General features: G+C 37.9%; 1 protein-coding gene across 1 annotated transcript; it reads right to left on the bottom strand.

Annotated features, from left to right (window-relative positions):
• Nucleotides 1–19,024: 19,024 nt before the first annotated feature.
• Nucleotides 19,025–20,251, bottom strand: LOC150079451 (uncharacterized). Its single transcript, XM_090383078.1, has one exon. The coding sequence runs from the start codon at nt 20,249–20,251 to the stop codon at nt 19,025–19,027; it is 1,227 nt and encodes a 408-aa protein (XP_090239204.1).
• Nucleotides 20,252–22,412: the final 2,161 nt, after the last annotated feature.

The raw sequence follows: 22,412 nt of genomic DNA, 5'->3' as shown, positions 1-22,412 counted from the left end.
GCCTAAACCTTGAACAATATTTCTTCATCGGTATGAAAAGTCTAGTATTTTGATACTGTTGCACATAAAAGATTGCTGTACAAATTGGAGCAATGTAGCATTAAGGGCAAGCTGCTGCTGTGGATAAAGGGATGGTTAAGTGGAAGAAGACAGAGTGGTTATCAATGGTTACTACTCTTCATGGACTAATGTTATTAGTGGAATTTTTCACAAGGTTCGGTGCTGGGCCTATTATTGTTTTCAATATTTATCAATGATATTGATGAAGGTATATCAAGCTTAATGTCTAAATTTGCAGATGATACAAAGGTTTACAGGGTGGTTAATGACAGTTATCAGGGTGAACTACTGAAAGAAGATCTAGGAAAATTGGGTTGATGGGCTGAGAAATGGCAGTTGAAGTTTAACATTGACAAATACTGCATAAATTACTCTGGGGTTACTAGTTAACAGTAACCCCAGAGTAATTTATGAACTGTGTAGTACTACACTCAGAGTAGTGGAAAATGAAAAAGACTTTGGGGTAATTGTGAAGTCAGACATGAAATATTCTGAGCGGTGCAGATATGCTGCCAGCACAGCTCACAGGGTTTTGTCAATGATATACAGAAACTTTGCTAGCAGGAATAAGGAGGCGTTTATCCCTTTGTATAAGGCCATGGTCAGGCTGCATCTTGAGTACTGTATACTCAAGGTCTCACTTTATGAATGATATAGATTTTCTAGAATGCATGCAGAGAAGGGCAACCAGACTGGTGAAGGGAACAAAAGGGTGCTCTTATCTAGAAAGACATCAGTTCTGTATATTGTAGTGTCTCAAGACTAGATACACTTGTGGGGAGCTCTGATTGAGGTGTCTTGAATGGATTGAGTAAGCTGAAAGTTAATGGCATTCTTCCACTTGCTGAGACTAAACACATCAGGGGGCACAAATTCAAGTTGAAGAAGGATGGTTGCAGGATAGATGTTCAGAAGTTTGCCTTCAGCCAGGGTTCGTTGATTGTTGGAACTGTATAGTTTTCTTTTTTTGGCTGATGTTATTTAAGCTTTCTTTCTTGCATCATTTGCCACTGTGACTACTACTATTGACATACTGCAGATTATAACCTACTCTGGGATTGCTAACAAAAAGAATGAGCCACAAATGATTATTGGCCAAATGAAAGTCTATAGTTTGCGTTAATAGAGGCTCCATGGTAATTGGTTTTGGATTGGTGGCTATTCATATACTTTTCCTCTCTGGTTTGGTGATTTCATTTGCAATCTGGTAGCATTCTTGGAGACTGATGCTATTGGCTGGGAGGAGAGATCTGTCCAATTATGTTAGCATATTTTTTGGATCTGGTGATACGTGAAATTCGTGGTGGTGGGAAGGATTTGTGTTTAGATGAAGGGATAAGAGTTGAGTGGAGGCAAACTGCTTGTAAGGGTTATGTTTGCTGGTGCTGTAGAAGATTCTGAATGCTCCTGCTGGGAAACAAATCTGGAATTGTCAGAAAACTAGAGGATATTATTGGTATTAGCCATGTAGTGCAAGGAGGCCACAGCCTTTTGCTGCACCAACCAAAAACACAAAATTAATAAATGAATAATAATTCATAAAAAAGTAATAAATAATAAAATACGCTACCTACATGGTTCTCCCCTGAGTTTTGAATTTAGCTAAGCTGAATTTTGCCAAGATTAGGTAACTTTATTTCAAGTAATTAACACCTTACTTGCCAAAAGAAAAAATTCCTGTAATCTTGTCTAAATATCCTTTCCCATAGTTTGAATTTATGGCTGCTAGTTCTGGAATCATAACAGTGACAGTTTTTCCCTCATTCATTTTCTTATTCTTTCTCAGAGCCTTATAGCCCTCTCTAGGTGCCCTGTTCTGTAACTCACATTTTTAGTCTCCTCATACAGGTGCACCTCTCCCAGTCTCCCCAAGTGGGTTGCCTGTCTTTGGACCATTTTAAAAAACTGTCTTTAGGTGGTCTCCATAATTATGATCCTACCTCTATCATTGTTGAATACTGGATTGCATTTTGAAGGCCTCGATTGTTTTTATTTTACCATGGTGTCTTCTTATTGATTCCTAACTGCTAAGCCTAATCACTCCATGCCACGTGATAGCACTTAACCTAATGTACAAATTCTGCTTTCCAACATTCTTCAGGCTCGCAAACTGACAACAGCTCTGCGAAAACATTCCTCTGGCTAACTAATGAAGTGTCTTCAATGGAAATCTCATATACAAAAGCAATCCTCTTACAACTGAAGAAGAACTATTGGCTCCAGCCTGCTGTTTTCAATAAACTCATTTTGTCCGGTATCATTAAATGCCCTAAAGGCAAAAGAGCAGGAAAAAGAAGGAACCGCAACCACAGCATTAAATCGAGCACCACTTCGAGTGGCGATTATGTTCTAGTGGATCTCGTGGCTTGGCTCGACAACAGCAAATGGAGAGGCCGAGTGCAAAAAAATATCTGTAAGAATTATGCCCTAGAATCCATGTGCGTATCAAACTAAAACAATTAAGACTAATAACATCACTGTGGACCATAGAAAGCAAAGGGAAACTATGCAAAAATCCAGGAACACATACCTAAGGGAAATCCAACTAAATGAGCCGCCTCTACAGATTAAAACTCTCTTGCAGAACATCAGAAGTATTCGGAATAAAATCACCACTCTGGAAATCATAACCCTGTCTAATTTCTACGATCTTATCCTACTCACGGAAACTTCTCGAAAATGTGCTACCAATTCCATAAATGCCGATCTTCAGGTAATTCTCCAGTGGGGCAAAGGCAACTTAGTTGATTTCAACCCTTCTAAAACTCAGTCTTGTCTTTTTGTATCTCGCAAAAAGGATTCTTCTGCTCCTATGCTTATCTTTAGTGACATTCCGATTTCTAGGAAAAATGATATCTCTTTTGGGTATTACCCTGACTTCTAATCTCTCTTGGCACAAGCACATTACAAATATTGCTTCCACCGCATCTAAAAAACTTGGTTTTCTCTTTCGCTCTCGGCGTTACTTTTCTTCCAAACAGCTGCTCACTCTGTATAAATCGCAAATCCGCCCTGCCATGGAATATTGTTCCCACATCTGGGGTGGTGCCCCCAAAACCTCTCTCAGGCTTCTTGATTCCATTCGAAGAGGGCAGTTAGTTTAATTAATGATTCATCTCTAACAGAGTCTCTCCACTCGCTCTCTCATAGACGTACTGTTTCTGCTGCATGCCTCTTCTACAGATACTGCCATGGGCACTGTTCTTCTGAATTGGCTTCTATAATTCCCGCTCTCTTTCAAAACGGTCCAAACATGTGCCGCCACCAGCCAACATCCATTTACTGTCCAACTTCAGACTCACAGAACCAACTTTTCATCTTCCTCGTTTATTCATTCAACTGCCGTTTTCTGGAACAACCTTCCTTCGTACGTATTTCCTGAAAATTACAGTCTACAGAAGTTCAAGTCCAATGTCAACAAATATCTTCTTTCGTCTTCTCAACCTCCAACCCAAGCACGGTACTAAGTACTATAGGTTCTAATACCTCTCGTGTTTGGGGTTTACATAAAGAAAAAAAAAAAAAAAAAGAATTATGGATTGTTTTAACCTTTCAGCAGTATGTATGTAGATATGTTTATTCTGGGTAGTACATAATCTATGTAGATCTATATTTTGAAGGTTGCTTCAGACCGTATGTTCTTTTAATGTATGGATTGTCTTAATTTTTTTTAGCTTGTGCTGCCATCTTTTATCTTTGTTTCCACACATTTTATAATAGATCAGCATGAAAATAGCTTTCAAAATTATTATTATTATTATTATTATTATTAATAGCCATATGGTGCAAGGAAGCCCGAGGCTTATGTTGCACCAGGGAAAAAAAAAAAAAAAAAAAATCCTGAGTTACCCAAAGAGACAGAGTCAAAAGTAGAAGGAAATCACCAAGAAGGAGAAGAATGACGATATCCAGCTCAGGACCCTGGGTGTGCCAAGCCCATCTGAGAAGATTGCAGCTTGTTTGCCTTGGTTCTCTGCTTCGGGCTTACAAAAGCCAGAATTGAAGATTTTGTGGAGTTCAGATTTAGAATTTGATAAAATTGAGCCAAGTAATACATGAATAGTTCTATAGGATATTTTTGGCTCAATAATGACTGGTTTTATTTATAATTTTATTTATTTATTTTTTTAAATTCTGATTTGATTTTTGACAGTTTTACTTTAATGTTGGGCAATAAAGTCAAAATAAAATCAAAATAGAGCATATTAATATTTTAAAGCATTTATGTAGAAAATTTTAGTTTCCATAAAATTTCAAAATTCCATGAAGAAACTGTCCCTTGCTGCAAGGGATCCTGCCAGGTGGTATGGAAAACTTGCCTCTAAAAGGGTTAATTTAAGTAATTTCAGCTGTAGAGTGGTATGCCACATAATTTGAACTGGTGTTCTCTAGCCTAGAATCTGCAGTGTATTCTTGGATATTGGATTTTAGTTTCTGGTATATTTAATTTTTGTAGCTTGGACCAATCCTGCCTTACGTCAAAAGTGATCTGCATCGGCACCTTTATATCTTTTACAAAGGGTTATATGCGAGACGTTACTCATCACGTGATTGTTCACATTTTTAAAAGCACTTCTCATAACATTTTTCAACTTATCCATGGCCCATAATCTTGATTTGGACTCTTGTGTAGCTAACAGTGAACTGAACAGATTCTCTTCCCATCTACCTATTCAGAAATATGTTTAAGATATTCACATAGTAGACTAGCATAGTAGACTAGGTCCTCATCATTATCATGCTGAAACCACCTGTCCAATGAGATTTAATTATAGTTTGGGGATAAATAAAGCCATCAGCATAGTTCAGGGAGAATTGTAGTTCACTTGTCCTTAAAAAAAAAAAGAATGGGAAAAAAATGAAATAACTGACGCTGATGCCAATAACATGTCAGTTATATTAATAACATGCTGTATTGGGTTGTGGTCCACTTCATAATAATGGGGATAGATGAGTTGCTCTAGAAATAAATGTTTTTACATGGTGAACTGCTATAAATAGTGCATTCATTTGGAAAGAGGGAGACTACCACATTCTGACAGTATTTTAAACGTTTCAAGAAACCTGGTACAAGCTATGGTTCTTTTCTATACATCTGTGATGAAATTCATTACTGGGAAAAATGGGCTTAAATGCCTTGAGCTTAAATTGGACTTTGATCTTGTCTGTGTAAAGTTGCTAATGGAAGGTGGAAGTCAGCTGATCTTTTACATAGCAAACTTCCTGAAAGTTGGGTCAATTTGTGAACATTATTTTAATGTTCCAAATAGTTGTTTTGGGATATTTCACCAAAATTTTAAAAACAGTTTGTTTCCAGAAAAGGATGCCCATTTTTAGCGGAGCCTCAATATCAAATCATTCATAATTGAACATCTTGAATAGTTTTGCTTTTGTCAACTCACATGATCCCTGGCAAGAACTTTGCTGTTTAGTGATGTCCAAACTTGTATCTGTTATCTGGAAAAAAAAAAAAAAAAAGAAGTATTTTAGAAAATTTTATATTAAGGTGGGGGTAGAATGATATCTGTGCACTCTGTAGTTCCAAGTATTGTTTAAGTAAATCAATAATTGCCTTTACTTATCATTGGCTTCCAATAAGTAGTACGTGGACTTTTGTGAATCTGTAGCTTGATTTACACCTCTACATAAAGCAAGTTAATGTAACCTATGTAAGATTTCAATCAGCAAATATGAACATCGATTTGATTCTGGATTTTCTTATTCCTGCTTTCTTTGGACTTGGCGAATTTGTGGTATGTCATTCTTCACTCTGTATTTTTGTTTTTGTATCATACCCAAAAATCCATGTTTCATCACCTGCCGACCGGGCTAAGCCGGGTGGGTAAAGTGCCTGCCTGGTAACCCAAAGGTCGCGGGTTCGAATCCCGCCTCGGGCTTGGATCAAAGTACTGCAAAAAAAACCCTTGGGAGGTGCATTGTGGCCACAGAAGTCGATGCGCCAACAACTACTAAAAAAAAAAAAAAAAAAAAGTTTCATCACCTCTTTTCACTCGCTAAAGGAACTCTGGCGTGGTTTCAACACGATCGAGAAGGTCGGGGCAGATATTCTTCCGATTTTACTTCCTCCCTTCAGTGCAGATTTTTGACACCATTTTCGTACAAATTGTGCGCATGCCCAAAATGTCATGGACGGCTCAGTGACTCATGTTCAGCTCACCATCAGTCTTACGGTGAACCGAAGCATTATCTTCTCCACATTCTCTGCTGTTATCGAGACATGTATCCCTGCACTTGGTTCGTCTTCAATGGCTTTACGTCCTTCCAATAAGGCCTTGCCATTGGAAAACTTGGGCTCGAGAACTTGATCTCCATGCGCTCTTTTCAAGTTTCCGTCGCGCTTTCGTTTGAGTTTGACGCAAAATTTTATGGCGTAACATTGGTCGCAATTCTTCTGCACCGTTTTTCGTGATGCAGTTGACAAACACGTGGTTGCTTACTACAAGATGACTACACATACTGAAGGCAACGAGATGCGATTAGATTATTTGGTTTTTAGGAGCATTAGCAACTGAGGCCATATTACTCCGGGATATGCGGTGGTCATTCCCTGACCTTTCCACATTCTCTGTATTTGGTGGTGACGGGCTCGAACCCCGGTCTAATCAAGAAGCGTATGCTACGAACTGCTGCTCCTTCCCACCTGGCTGCAGAGGCGCCTGCAATGAGATGCGACTACTCTTGTTGTGTAAGGGAGGAGGGTGTAAACCTACACGTTGGTATGCATGTGCAGTGCTGCCACGTCGCATTTTATAAAATCACTAACTTTGTGACATACCTCGTATGAGAGATGCCAAAGGTGTACTTCTTAGGCTATTTATAGAAGAATAAGAGAAATTTACCTCAATATGATACGTTGAATACTTCCTAATGACACTCTCCAGCAAATAAACGAAAATAAAATTAATGCAAATTATTTTCTTCAACAAATATTGAAATACTGTAGAACGTATTGAGCATTGTAGCTCTGTCTTATATTATTAATACTTCTTAAAGTTAATAAAATTTTAGGGCAGAAAGTCTAAAAACTGTGCTAAATTCAGACTTCACAATGTCATAGTTTGAATTTTACATAGTTTTAGGCTTATTGCCCTAAAATTTTATTGTCCCAAGAAGTATACATTTGGTGTCTCTCATATTGTGTAAATAAGTCACAGCTGGGTTATCAGCTCTTATACCACTGGGTACCTACCGATGAGAGGTCAAATAGCTTCGAAATGATGCTGTCTGCGTAATGGTCTCAACTGAGAATAAGTAACAGCAGACTTCTCTAATGGAGTAGTATTACTGATTCGAAGTATGTATGAGTAAAGCAACCCGTGAAGGATTTCACAATATGAAATGTTATACTGATGCCTAACGTCAAACTTCGTTTGTCTTAAAATTCATTGTGTAGTAATGATGCAATTGCACTAAACAGTGTCATAATTTTTTTGTACCACTGATTGTATTTATAGCCTCTATCTTCCACTACAGAGGTAATCAGCTTTGCTTTCTGCATGCTCCGCTTGCATCTTCTAATACTGAAGTGTAAGAAGAATCGGCGCAGTTTTAGTATGTATTGTGTATGGGAGATTGGCACTATTCTGCTGAGTCACGTTTATGCAATGCTAGGCCTTTTGCTATTAGCGGGAGTACTTTAAAGGGTGTTTTATATTCGTTCCCATGTTTTTTCGAGTATAATGCGGCCTACAGAACGGACACATGCACAAAAGGAACATGATTTATTTTTTAAAAATAAGAATTTTTAAAGATTCTCTGTATTTCAAGAATTTGGCCGTGTTTTTAATTGATTGTAAACTGAATTTATATTGCAAACTTAATTCTCCTGTGTATACATGTTGAAACTTAAGTTTTCTCCCTCTTGTAAATATATATACCTATACTATACCAATTCCAGGCAAGCTCATTGTCATACATTATCTGTCCTTTTAATGTATGTATTTTTCACTTGCAATTCTATGTTACTATTATTATGAGTAATTCTTATTACTATACTATACATATATTAATATACTATACTATACATAGGCCTTGAATGGGTTGAGCACGCTGAATTCTGATGGGATCCTTCCACTTGTTCAGATTACGAACCTAAGGGGGCATAAATTCAAATTAAGAAAAGACAGATGTAGAATAGATGAGCGGAAATTTGCCTTTAGCCAGCGGGTGGTTAATTGCTAGAACAAACTTCCATCTGTCGTTGTGGAAGTTGATAGGGTGAATAAATTTAAGGAAGAACTGGACAGGCATTTGGAGGGAATGGTGTGTTTTTTTTTTTTTTTGGCTGATGCTACATAAGCTCATACACTTGCTTTCTTGCATCACATGCCACTACTACATATCGGACAAACATGAATAATATACAAATTAAGTTGTACATATCTTTTTTACAACCAGCTGTACAGGGGGTGATATCAAGCTTAATAAACTGAATAATAATCTAAAAGCTGAAATAAATGCTTCATGCTCAACTAAAAAACATTTTTATTTTTTTAATTAATACGTTAAAAATACATTGTTTAATTAATACGTTAAAAATATATTGTTTGAAAAATTCTGTGGGAGTTTTGAAACAAGAGCACTGAAATAATGAAGGGAACAGTTCTCTTTAAGCCACCTTCTGATCATTCTAATCCGGCTTAAGTTGTTAGCTTTAGAAAATGGTCATAGGCGTTCATTCAGTATTGACTTTATTCTCTCTCTCTCTCTCTCTCTCTATTCTCTCTCTCTCTCTCTCTCTCTCTCTCTCTCTCTCTCTCTCTCTCTCTCTCTCTCTCTCTCTCTCTCTCCCAATGCCTTGAAATGTCAAGGACAATATTGACCTTTCCTAATCGATGTGACGATACGAGTACAGTACTTTGAAATTAGGTTCTACACTTTGACAGTCTCCCTCAGAATCCTGACAAATGTTTTGTAGAGGATTTAGAGTATCGCCGAAAACTATTGACTGAATTTTTAATTCAGCAATTAGCCACGTGTTTTTTTTTTTTTTTTTGTAATTAACAGTTTGAAATACCTTTACCATTTCACACTTTACGAGAAAAGTGTATCCATGGAAATAATCTGCACAGAATTTTTAAATAAATAAACAAATATTCATTTATTTACTCTATATTCATTCGAATATTCCCTGGAACGAAAAGGTCAGAAGGATTTACAATAACATAATACTGATATATACAGAGCTTATATTACTATGCTATACTATACATATATTAATATACTGTACTATACTATACATATCGTACAAACACGAATAATATACAAATATCTTTTTTACAATAGTGTACTGTATTATTTTAACCGTGTATAAAGTATTATTGGATTTAAACTGTAAAAGCGATAAAAATGTAGTTGTAACTTGTAAGGGAATCGTCTTAACTTGTGCTCGTATTATGCCAGACTGGTATGGAAAAGTGTTTACATCTTTGATGGGGGAAAAAAAAAAACTTTAACTATTGTAATAAACTCTTAAATTTATTTATGTGATTAACTTAATATATAATTTATAATTAATTTAATATATAAACTATGATGTAGTTGTACATATGTATCATTGTTTATTAGTTTAAGATATAAATACCTAAGTAACGCAAATCGAAAAAAGCGTGACAGATTATAAGTTGTCGAGTCACTTCCCGAGTGGCAAAGCCGACTTCGAACGGTCGTGCATGCCATCAAAACTCCACATGATTAAAAAACGAGATTGTCCCTTATCAAACTTTTTTAACATCTCCCGGCACCAAGTCACACGTCGTGTCATCTGCTCCTCGGTCAGTTGATGCGGCACCCAGAGAGAACAAAGTTTCTTCACGTGCAAATGATCTTGCAGAATCGAACGAATTGCTGGTGCATTTAGGCCCAAAGTATCCTCTATCTGTTGGTAGGTCACTCGCCTGTTTTCGTCAAGCATTTTCCTCACAGCAGTAACGTTTTCCTCCGTAACTGACGTTCGTGGCCTTCCCGGCCTCTCAGAATCCTCCAGAGTGAAATTTCCCCTTTGGAATTCTCTATACCACCTGAATATCGTTGTACGATGTGGACAATCATCATCTAGTGCAAGAGTCATTTCTTCTAAGCACTGGTCTATGGTTAAACCACGCACGAAATTATACCGCAAAACTGTCCTTATCTCATTTCGTGACCACGATGCCATCGCAAGCACTTTACACTCTCACTACTAATGAATAACTGAGCCCATCGACTTGGCGCGGCGGCTACTATGCACGTATGAACATGTCTCAACATGCAGCAACAAGCAGCTTCCTGTGATTCATTGTTGTGTCATATTGCAAAACTTTCCTAGTACCCTTTGTATTTGTCGCAATTCGAACGAATCCTTGCATCTATTAGGCAGAACTACTAGCCAAAATTAGTCAAAAAATACTAGTCGCCATGACGACTGCATTTGCCGAGCCCTGGTCTGTATTAAAAAAGCAAACAAAACCATACTATAAGCATCAGCACATCTTCACCAAAACTGCCGAAACATGCATTTATAGTATAATCAATATACTCGTAGATTTGTAATTTTTATCGTCGTATTTCGCGTTTTATTTATTATTTCTTTCTTTCTTAAATTTTTCCTCTTTCAGTACAGCTTAGACGATCTCTCTTTTTTGTAATCTGATGTACCAATGAAAAAATCCCGATATTTTTGGTTGTGTCCCGAGTTTTTAAGGTCAGTATCCCGAAATTGGCTGATTAAAAGTTGGTCACTCTAATTGTAACAGGAATGACTGGCTAGTGCTCATCTCCACCACTTTCAGGTGTAAAAAAAAAAAATAATAATAAAAAAAAAATCGGTATTTTGAATTTCAGTAATAATAATCATAGTAAAACATGGTACTGATTAAAAAAAAAAAAAACTTATTTTCACAGCGTTTATTTGGAAAATATGTAAAAATGTAAGTAGGGCGTCAATGTTCGAACTAATTAGGGATGATCAATTTACATAATCGATTTTAGCACTTAATTTAATTTTGAAATTATAGATTTATGTACTCTGTTCGGTTGCCAAATTGGTATTATTAATAGCATGTTTTTATTGGTTTATTTTTGAACGAATCGGCTTAGCCATTCATGCATAGGAAAGTACTACATGGGGTTTAGTAGATATTTTTATTTTACCTCAAGACGACGTGACGCGATACATTTCAAACTTGCCGGTCACTAGTATGAATGCCGACCGGGCTAGCCAGGTGGGTAAAGTGCCTGCCTGGCAACCCAAAGGTCGCGGGTTCGAATCCCGCCTCGGGCTTAGATCAAAGTACTGCAAAAATCTTGGGAGGTGCATTATGGCCACAGAAGCCGATGCACCAACAACTACCAAAAAAAAAAAAAAAAAACTAGTATGAATGCAGACTCGAGTACTTAAAATCTGCTTTCTTGAGTTACAACTCATGGAGAGAGTATTTGGAAGTAGTTGCAGTTTGCAGTATCAGGAATTCTTATGATAAAGAAAACAAATTACATGTTTAGGATTTCCATTACTTTGCTAGGCCACTGCAATCACTTTATATATTTACAGATACTGTACTTGGCACCATTGGGCTTTCTGGGAACTGGTACTACCATAAATAGGAAATAATGGTCAAAGATACAGAATGTCTTCTGTATCTGTGTGCAGTGATGGGCCTCCTTGAAGGACACAGATCCATTTGTGACTTCACTGTTGGTAATTCTGGCCTAAAACTATACACCACCATCCCATTTCCTGACTTTGGAGAGACAATACTTCGTTGTCTCTATATGAAATTACATTTGGAATTTTTCTGTAAGATGAATTAACTCTTCGGAAAAGGATAAATCAGTGGTCTCTTGTCACTGATTGATCCGCATTAGCCTCTTTATCACAGTTCCTTTTAAAAAAAGTAAGATTAAATCGTACTTTTTCGATTATACTATACATAATTTTTGTTGGTTACTACACGGTTTACACAGTGGTAGTTATCCAAAATTTGTTTTACTATTGATTTATTCTATTTTTTAATGTCTTTTTTGTTTGTTTGTTTGTTTGTTTGTTTTGTGGGTTGCTGGTAGAATAGGACCTCAGGGAAGCTAAACATTTAGATAACCATAACGCCCTAATCCCCTTGAATGCCAGATAACTGAGCCCTTTCTGTACTGATGAATTTTAGCATTTACTGACATCTGTTTTCTGCGTAACACGTGGTATTTATAACTGTGTGGAAATGTCCTTTCCTCATGGGTGATATCATATAAAACATTCATTGAATTTGGAGTGACTTGGAATAATTCTATGCCGTATTAACTCAGAATAATTTCCGTGCCATGCATTAACTCTTTTTGTTTGGAAACGGTACTAATGAACAACTCAGTGCATGGGAGCGTGATGGACGGATGAGCTCTAGAGAATTAAAATATATACACAAAACAGATATTAAATAAATTACAGTTTGGTCATAATGCAGCATGTAATCTCATTTGTTTTGTGGGGTTGAACCATAGATCGATGTTACGCTTGAAAACAGCTCAACTATAACAAGTGTCTCTTAATCGATTTTTCGTTAATCAAAATGAAAATCGAAATTGTTTTAAAGATCAACAATTCAATTTTAACACTTTTATACCACCAGGGAAATGTTTCTGCAAACTGCAACATGATAATGCTGCTGAGGTGCTACGCTATCTGCTAAGCATAATACGGTTTAATTAAAATAGCCTGAACAAATAAAGCGAATTAAAATATGGAAAATAAAGAACAAAACGATGAAATTGAGAGATAATTTAAGGCTCGCGACAGTAAGCACCACTGCGACAGTAAGCACCAGCTGCATCCGGTAAAAGGCAAAGAGACTCAGCACATGCAAACCTACAAGCAAAATGTCGACTCATTTCAAATATAGTGAAAAGAAATAACATAAAACAGGGGAAATACAGTAAACTCTTCATCAGGTTGGCATCGGTTACTGTGAGTCATTAGAAATACAATACCCGTATTTCAAAACAAACGTTTTTCTCAATAAATTTTGATGACAGTTAGGTGCAATAAAGTAAGGAAAAAACAAGTACTTTAATTATTTGAATTCAAGTTTTTAATAAATATTCTGAAAAAAATCATTAAAATACAGTTATTCTAAAAACAAAAAAATACATATTGTTACAGCAAAGTTTAGTTATGTTTAAGCATCCACACTACCTGTCCGAGTAAAGTGAGCTTTTAAGAAACATAAGCAATCAATAGTATGATCGTTTAAAATGGATCTAATTTTGGTACATACAGTATTTGATTAGCGGAAGAAAACGGCCTTTCGGATTCTATTCTGGTACTATTGTACTGAGATAATCATAGACTATCTCAGTCCATATTTTCTAGTCTTTGAACTTTTTTAGCAAAAATAGTTAAAAGTATTTCATTAATTTCCGACTCAAGTTCATTTTTTAAAATCTCATTGGAATGAGGCAATTTCTTCAACCATGGAAGACCATGTTGGTCTTCCATGATTGAATTATGTTCATCACTTTTTGAAGGAGAAAAACGTTTTATTCAGCGAAGTATAATTTTCACTATAGTATCTTTACTGAGTCTGGGAGAGAGAGCAGAGGGTGGATAAGGAATAAAGAAGAGAGAAAAGAGTGCAGTTAAGAAATTCTTCGCATATATAAATGCAAAGAACAGAAGGACAAATCAGATTGGACCCTTATGTAATGGACGTGGGACAGTATTATATACTCCAACTGATGTTGCAGATGAACTCGATATTTACAGAAGAAAACCCTTCACGTCAATGAGAAATTATGGGTGTGAAGTTGAAAAAAATGTAATTATAATGATGTTGAAATTTCACATGTTGATTTAATGAGAAAACTTTCGCGACCACAGGCGAGTAAGGCTCCTGTGGTTGATGGCATATACCCTGTAATCTTAAAGGAGACGGCAAGTGAGTGCATTGAACCATTAAGACTAGTTATGAATGCATCACTGGACTCAGGAGAGATTCCGTTGGATTGGTGTAAATTGGAACATAAGGCGGTTCTAGGAGTGTAATGGGAAATTACCGACCGGCCAGTCTAACTTCAGTAGTAGAGAAAATCATGGAGGCAATGATCAAGGGTGGAATTCAGGATCATTTAGATGGAATTCTGTAGGATACACAGCATGGCTTTGTAAAGGAAAAATAATGTTTAACAAATCTGGTTAGTCATTTTGACAGGTCACTCGTGAGCTGGATTTAGAAAATAATTTCGACATTGTTTATTTGGATTTCAGGAAAGCATTTGATGCAGTCCCACATGAGTGGTTACTTTGTAAGTTGGGGCAGGCTGGAATCATAGGGAAAATCTTTAGATGGATAGCACGGTGGCTTGGGGGCACCAGGCAGGGGGTTGTGATAAATGGTTATTCCTCAGATTGGGTTAATGTAAGAAGCGGGGTTCCCCAAGGATCGGTATTGGGACCACTGTTGTTTTTGATTATCTTAAATGACATCTATGAAGGGATATAGGGTGTGATGTCTAAACTTGCAGATGATGTAAAGATCAGTAGATTAGTTAATGATTGCCGCCAAGCAGAGCTTCTTCAGAGTGACCTAGGTAGACTTCAGGAATGGTCAAAAAAGTGGCAGCTATGCTTTAATTCAGCAAAATGCAAAGTCTTACACCTGGGGAACAGCAACCCCAAAATAACTTATACACTTGGTGGAGTTGAACTAAAGTCAGTAGTGGAGGTACGGGACTTGGGAGTTATGATACGGTCAGACATGAAGTTGTCCGAGAATTGTGGACAGGTTGCAATGTTGCATGGTGTACTATCGATGATTTATCCAACATTTGCTAGTAGAGATAAGGACGTCATAATCACATAAAGGGGATTTTATAACCTTTATGTGATTAAATTATAAACTTTTTTTTTTTTTAAATTAGTACCGAAAAACCGGCATTTTTGTATCAATACTGGTATTTATAATAATAATAAGATTCTTTATTAACATAAATTTTATACAATAATGATTCCGTACACAGAAATCCAGAGGAATCTTACAATTTGTTGTTTATACAAGTGATTTTGTTTTATATATAAAAAAAAAGATATATGTATATATAATAATAATAATAAATAATAATTTGAATACCTACCGGGAAAAAAAATGAGAGAGAGAGAGATAATCTTTAATGCCCTTCACGCCCAAAAAGCCAGGGGTTTACATTTTTACAGCCTCCCGAAACTTCCGGGAAAATCGAACAATTAATTTACAAAAACAGGTAATTTTACAAATAAAAACATATTTTGATACAAAGGAGAGAACTCCTTATGAGAGTTAGGTCTGATTGACCTGGCTTAACATCGAGATAAGAGCACCAGCTCAATCAGACAGGAACAGATGCAAGGTACACATGTCATTGCTGATTAGTCCTACTAGACATAATTTTTTTCCTGTAAGTCCGGTCAACAGCGAATTTGTTCAGGTCGACGTCAAGTGCCTGGGTTTGCTTGAACATCTGCTGAGGGAGGAACCTGTCCGAGAGATGGAGTCGCGCTGAATGCGAGTAGAGCTCGGGATGGCCTTAAGGGCAACAGGGGGAATCCTCCAGCCACAGGTATCCCAGAATGAAGGTGTTGCGATTATGCCTTTTATCATCTTGACTGTTGCTAGGAGGCGTTGGTCGTCGACTAAGGTGGGAAGCCGTGGAATCCCGAGAGAGTTGGCAAGCTGCGTGGTACGAATGACCAGGATCTCGGTATTGTAAGCCCTATGAGTCATAAAATGGTCATATTTCAGAGATACTGTCGTATTTCTTTTTCATGATCTGTGAAATCTTGTGGTGTTGAGCATGTGAGACCAAATGATAATGAGAAGGCTCGGGTGCCCTTTGAGTCGTAGTTAAAAAGAATTACAGAATGTGATATCCAGCAAAATAGATATAAGGGATGTTGCCTCTTAGCAGTAAATGAACAGCATGATTCATGAAAGGAATTGAACTACAAAGATTTGGAGTCCTTTCATACTTACGAACCCTTTTTTGGGCAAAACTAAAATTAGTGCCCCTTCTGCGATTCTCTTACTGGTCATAACAGGCTTAGCTCTTTAATTTTATTACAGTACGTTGCGACTTTCCTACCCCCCCTCCAGGATATTTTCGGGGAAATTCTTAATCCACTGCCTTTCATCATCGATTACACTCATTGGAGCCCTACATCGGGTCGGGTGCGGTTACAGTTTTTATAAACAACCCATTGTCATACGACGCCAAAAGACCGTAATAAAAAGGTTCAACAGAAAGAAAAAAATTGGAAGGAAGGTTTATTCGAAGAAAAATTCAAGCAGTGAAAATGTCGAATCTCCGCTCGACAAAATCCAAAATTTTATATCACAATGAAATTTCTGACGATAACGATTTTCATTTTTGTTAAAGTAATGGTGGGGTAACCCCCCTCCCCAGAAATTTTGCAGCAGTGACTCCTGCTCTTCACTGTTGCCATTAGTGACAGCAGCGTATCCAGAAAATGAAATATTTCTGCAGTTGGATTTCTATAAGAAAGAAGAATACAGTTGAATCCAGAAACCGTTAATGATTATCCTCTTTCTGCGTAGCATAAACGTCTAAAATTAATTTATGAATATATTTTGTATTTATATTATGAATATATTATGAATTTTGCTGTGAAAAATGTAAGCAATTAAAATAAAAATTTAACTTCTCTAAAGTTGAAGTTGAGATTAATTTAAATAAAAAAAAAAAAAAAAGGAAAACAGTTTTATTTCCATTCACAAATTCTAAGTATTGCAGATGTTTTTCCGAAAATTGAAAATCTAACTTTTCATTATTTTTAATGTTGTCGGAGAAGAACAGATCGATCGCCATACTCCAAATTAATTCTTAGTTTAGATGACAATAAAAAATACTTCGTTGTGCAGCTAGCATTCTTGTTCTTGCTTGCTTGAAATGTGATAAATGAACTCAGAAGCGATATATTCTTTATCCGAACGAGAACTCCTTTTTCTGCCGCCATAATATTACTGAAGGAGGGATAGGTGCCCGAAATACTTTGTTATATTGTCAGAGTGAAGAGGATATCGACGTAAACACCTTCAGGGATCACTGCTCACAGTAAGTATTCCTAGCCAATCGGATCGTTTCAGAATCAGTGCTTCCCTTGTTCTTCCATCTTTTCACGTTGTCAGCTGCAGTTGACTGGAAGTCGCAAACGGATTACATTAGTATCACATACGAAAAGACAAATGGTTGATATGGCATCCGACAATCCAACCTGTTTACTCGTATTTTGTCTAGAAGTAGGTGGATTATATAACAGTTATGTATTTAATTCAATATAGTAATTATGTATTAAATAAATGGTAGATAAATAATCGCATTTAACAAAATTATCAAATTATTAAGGTTTAAATGCGATTATTTATGCCTACCGGAATAATTATTATTTGGTATTAAATTCATAATTTTTACCTAATGTTACATAATTCACCTGCTGCTAGACAAAATGAGTAAATCACATTAAACAATCGATAGATAGGGTGTTTTGCTTAAAAGGTACTGGAGTCTATCTCGCTTATTTCTTTGGGTTTAGGCTATTTGTCATCTGGACATTTTCTGTCGTATTTGTTGTTAAAATTGGACTAAGTAGATTTTACGATTTCGAAATTTAAAATTTGCCTAATCAACTGATATTTTCTCAAATGCAAAAGTTGTTATTGTTAATTATTCTGTTTTAACCCCTGTACAATAACAAATAATTAGGCGTATAACCAGTAAAATAAAATATCTTTAATCACAAATAGATACTTTTAGCTTTCGAGGCTGAACGTGCCTCTTTGTCAACAGGAATGGAAACTTCAGAGATAAAATTATTCTAACGGACACAGTTGTGCGAGCAGTGAGGCGTGCGAGGGCACGAGGTAGGCCAATCAATCATTAAACTGGTGTTCATTGTTGCTGCATGGACGTGCGTAGTTTTTTATCCAGCGCTCATCTAGACTTAAAACGGTTGCCTCTAAGATGGGGTGTAGTCTCATGCCTTTGCAGCGGTTCATGGCTCTCGAATTACACAATGTATTGAGTGACTCTAACCAGAGGTGGTGGGGAAAGTGTCGGGAGTGGTCAATTACTTCGTAGTCACGCTTGGGATTGAGGTCGTGGTGGGTGGACCAGAAGTGTTCCGCGATTGCGGACTGGTCGGTCTCAGCAAGGCGAATCGCTCTGTCGTGTTCTGCAAGGCGGTCTTGAAGACGTCTCGAGGTCTCTCCTATGTAGCAGCTGTCAAAGTCTTTGCAGGCTATGCGGTATATTACACTGCTGCCTAAGAGAGGGGTGACTGGGGTTTTTACATTGGAAACTAGAGAACGTAAGTTTCTACCAGGCAGCTGCACGCATTTTATGCGGTATTCTCTGAGGATTTTTGAGATCCGGCCCGACATGCTTGGATAGTAGGGAATGTAGGCAGTAGGTACATTGTCCTGAGTTGATGGCAGTTTCTGGTGGACTGTGAGCTCCTGTGTTGGTAATAAGCACTTGCCTAATGTGTGGGTTGGGTAGCCACAATTCATCAAGGCTGTCCTCACTCTAGAAATCTCGTTGCACCTAGCTTCATCTGTGCTGGAATGGCTCCAATAACTCTGGAGAATAGAGTGCGGGCAGTTCTGTTGAGATGACTAGGAGCATGGCCGGATCTGTAATTTGTGAACTGACCGCACCACATTGGCTTATGGTATACTGAGGTTTCCAAATATGGGCCCATGCATTTTACTAGGACATCCAGGAATCGGAGAGAGATCCGTCTACTTCTAACTCTAGAGTGAACTGGATGAACACAGACAGGGAATTGAGATATTCTAGCAAGGTTGTTTCAGAGCCACGTGGGATGACGGCGAAGATGTCATCGATGTATCTGTATCATGTTGTAATAGGTACTGGTGGGTTCAGGCATATCTGTTCTTCCATGGCGATGTTGGCCATAACGGAACTAACAGGGGCGGGGCACCCATTGCAGTGCCATGTACTTGCTGGTATACGGAATCCTCAAAGGTAAAGACGCTGCCTGACAAGCACAGGTTAAGGGCAGCACAGATGTCGTCAGTCGACAGTGATGTTCTGTTAAGAAGGTTTGAGTCATCCTCAGGAGCCTCTTGGTGCAGTTTACAGCCTGTTGGACAGGGATTGATGTAAATATCGACACTACATCAAATGACGCTATAACAGCGTTGTCAGAAATTGAGAGCTCTTTAATAAGGTGAATGAAGTCGCCGCTGTTAGTGACAGTGTGGGTGGTATTTCCTACAAGAGGTGTGAGGAGTCGTGCAATATATTTGGATAGTTCATACGTAGGTGCATTGCAGTAGGATACTATGAGCCGGAGAGGAACACCTGGCTTATAAATTTTTAATAACCCATAAAACTGTGGTAGTTGGCAGCCTGTGGCATGAAGAAGCCGCCGAGTCGGAGCAGAAATTTTCTTTCCTTTAAACCATGCATAGACAAGTTTATTAACGCATGATTCCAGACGTCGCAAGACCTTGATGGGTGGATCCGTCACGGTTTCATATACACTGAGGTCTTGTAGAAGTACCAGGGCTTTCTCTAGGTAGGCCGACCGGTCCAATACGCCAGTGCGACGTTCCTTGTCAGCGGGAAGCACGATAATGGTGTTGTCCTTTCTTATAGAGGAAAGATCGGCGTGCTGACGGTGATTAAGGTTTGAGCTGGTGGGCCGTGTGCTTCGGAGGATGGAGGCTGTTTTGAAACGGATTTCATTAGCAGCAGCTTCTTCAGGGAGGTTGGCAATGCTTGCTTCTACTCCCATAACAAGCTGTGTGATCGGTGGCTTCGACGGCGCGACAGCGAACTTTATTCCGGCGATCAAAACGTTGAGCTGCTCGGTGGTCAGTTGCTTGCTGCTCAGATTTAGAACGAAGGAAGCCGCGTTAGTTGAACGGGTGTTCGTTCTTGAGGAGTGGGCTTCTCTGTCCAAATTAACATATTTCCGTTGTCGCGAACGATAAGTATCAGAGATACGGTTAGCTTGGCGACAAATGGTATGAACAAGGTTAGTAAATATTGTACGTGAGATCCTACCTTGTAGTTGCTGCAAGAGCCTGAATTTATTGTAGTCAGCTCTCTTGATTTCGTAGTGGAGATGGGTTATCCACAATTTCAAGATTTGTAGGCCGAATTTGAAACATGCATGGTCCATGCGAGTGATGTTAAATGGGGCTTTATAGCGGAAGATGAGGCTTCCGCTATAATGATGATCCTCTAGAACATCATTGCTAGAATTCCCTGTCTGTGTTCATCCAGTTCAATCTAGAGTTAGATGTAGATGGTCTCTCCCATTCCTGGATGTTCTAGTAAAACGCGTGGGCCCACATTTGGAAACCTCAGTATACCGTAAGCCAATGTGGTGCGGTCAGTTCACAAACTACAGATCCGGCCATGCTCCTAGTCATCTCAACAGCACTGTCGCACTCTATTCTACAGGGCTTGGAGCCATTCCAGCACAGATGAAGCTAGGCGCAACGAGATTTCTAGAGCGAGGACAGACTTGATCAATTGTGGCTACCAAACCCACATATTAGACAACTGCTTATTACAAGCACAGGAGCTCACAGTCCACCAGAAACTGCCATCAACTCAGGACAATGTACCTACTGCCTACATTTCCTACTATCCAATTATGTCGGGCCGGATCTCAAAAATCCTCCGAGAATACCTCATAAAATGCGTGCAGCTGCCTGGTAGAAACTTACGTTCTCTAGTTTCCAATGTAAAGACCCCGGTCACCCCTCTCTTAGGCAGCAGTGTAATATATCGCATAGCCTGCAAAGACTTTGACAGCTGCTACATAGGAGAGACCGTCTTCAAGACCGCCTTGCAGAACACGACAGAGCAATTCGCCTTGCTGAGACCGACCAGTCCGCAATCGCGGAACACTTCTGGTCCACTCACCACAACCTCAATCCCAAGCGTGACTACGAAGTAATTGACCACTCCCGACACTTTCCCCACCACCTCTGGTTAGAGTCACTCAATATATTGTGTAATTTGAGAGCCATGAACCGCTGCAAAGGCATGAGACTACACCCCATCTTAGAGGCAGCCGTTTTAAGTCTAGATAAAAGTTTTAAGGCTGGATAAAAAAAACTACGCACGTCCATGCAGCAACGATGAACACTAGTTTAATGATTGATTGGCCTACCTCGTGCCCTCGCACGCCTCACTGCTCGCACAACTGTGTCCGTTAGAATAATTTTATCTCTGAAATTTTCATTTCTGTTGACAATGAGGCACGTTCAGCCTCGAAAGCTACAAGTATCTATTTGTGATTAAAGATATTTTATTTTACTGGTTATACGCCTAATTATTTGTTATCCTATGGATTCCAGTACAACAGGCCCGTTTATATTTTTCCCTATTCTCTCTTATTCTTCGCCCTCTCTTTAGTCTTAAAATGTCATTGTGTACTTCTGAAACGAAAGCATACCGATCCGTTTAGTGTGCGTGCTTTGTTGCGTAGAACTGCTGGCTGTACGAGGAAAGTTCGTGTCGTGTCTACTCACGCTGATGCCACTGTAGTTTTGTTTTTTTCATTCAAATAAAATAGGCTTATTTTATACGTTTCAGAAGTACATCGATGACGTTTTTATACCAAACCGAGGACGAGGAAAAACTTTTCCATCGAGAAAAAAAATCAGTTAATTAGGCAAATTTTAAATTTAGAAATCATAAAATCCAAACGGTAATGCTTAGTCCAATTTTAATATCAAATTGAAAAATTTCATCTCAAATACGACAAAAAAGGTGCAGACGACAGAATAGCCTAAACCTAAAATAAGCAAGACAGACTCCGGTGCCTTTTTAATTGAAACACCTTGTATAAATGTAATAAATTCAATTTTGAAATTTTTGTTTTATCTATTTCGTCTTTGATGAAATATATAATTGTTTTTCTTTTACGTTTTGTAATCTTTGAAATTAATTTTTTCTTTTAAAAAGAGATTACTAATTGTTATTGCTGACTTTCTCTTACTCACTCACATTTTCTAACATATATAAATGACAAACAGCATCTGTTTATAAATTATATTAAATGTTTATATTAAATTAAATTATATTATACAATAAATTAAATTATATTAAATGTTTATATTAATTATATTAAATTATTTAAAGCGCATCTGTTTAAATATTAGAAAAGTTAGCTCTTGCAGTGTGTTGCACGAAAAATCCCAGCATTTCAGATAATAGCAGCAATTGGATGGGAAAAGGCGCGGGGGGGGGGGATAGTGGCAGCTATTTATTTAGATTTTGGCTGTTTGCCGAGAGTTTGGCATTCAAAATCTTTGTTTTTTTTTTTT

Source organism: Mastigoproctus giganteus, chromosome 10 (assembly GCF_048544385.1).
Source record: "Mastigoproctus giganteus isolate SK-2022 chromosome 10, ASM4854438v1, whole genome shotgun sequence".
In the NCBI taxonomy this organism is placed as follows: domain Eukaryota; kingdom Metazoa; phylum Arthropoda; class Arachnida; order Uropygi; family Thelyphonidae; genus Mastigoproctus; species Mastigoproctus giganteus.
This window is presented reverse-complemented; position numbering and strand designations above follow the sequence as displayed.

Coding starts and splice junctions, on each gene's coding strand:
- LOC150079451 (XM_090383078.1), bottom strand. CDS start 20,251: ATGGACCATGCATGTTTCAAATTCGGCCTACAAATCTTGAAATTGTGG.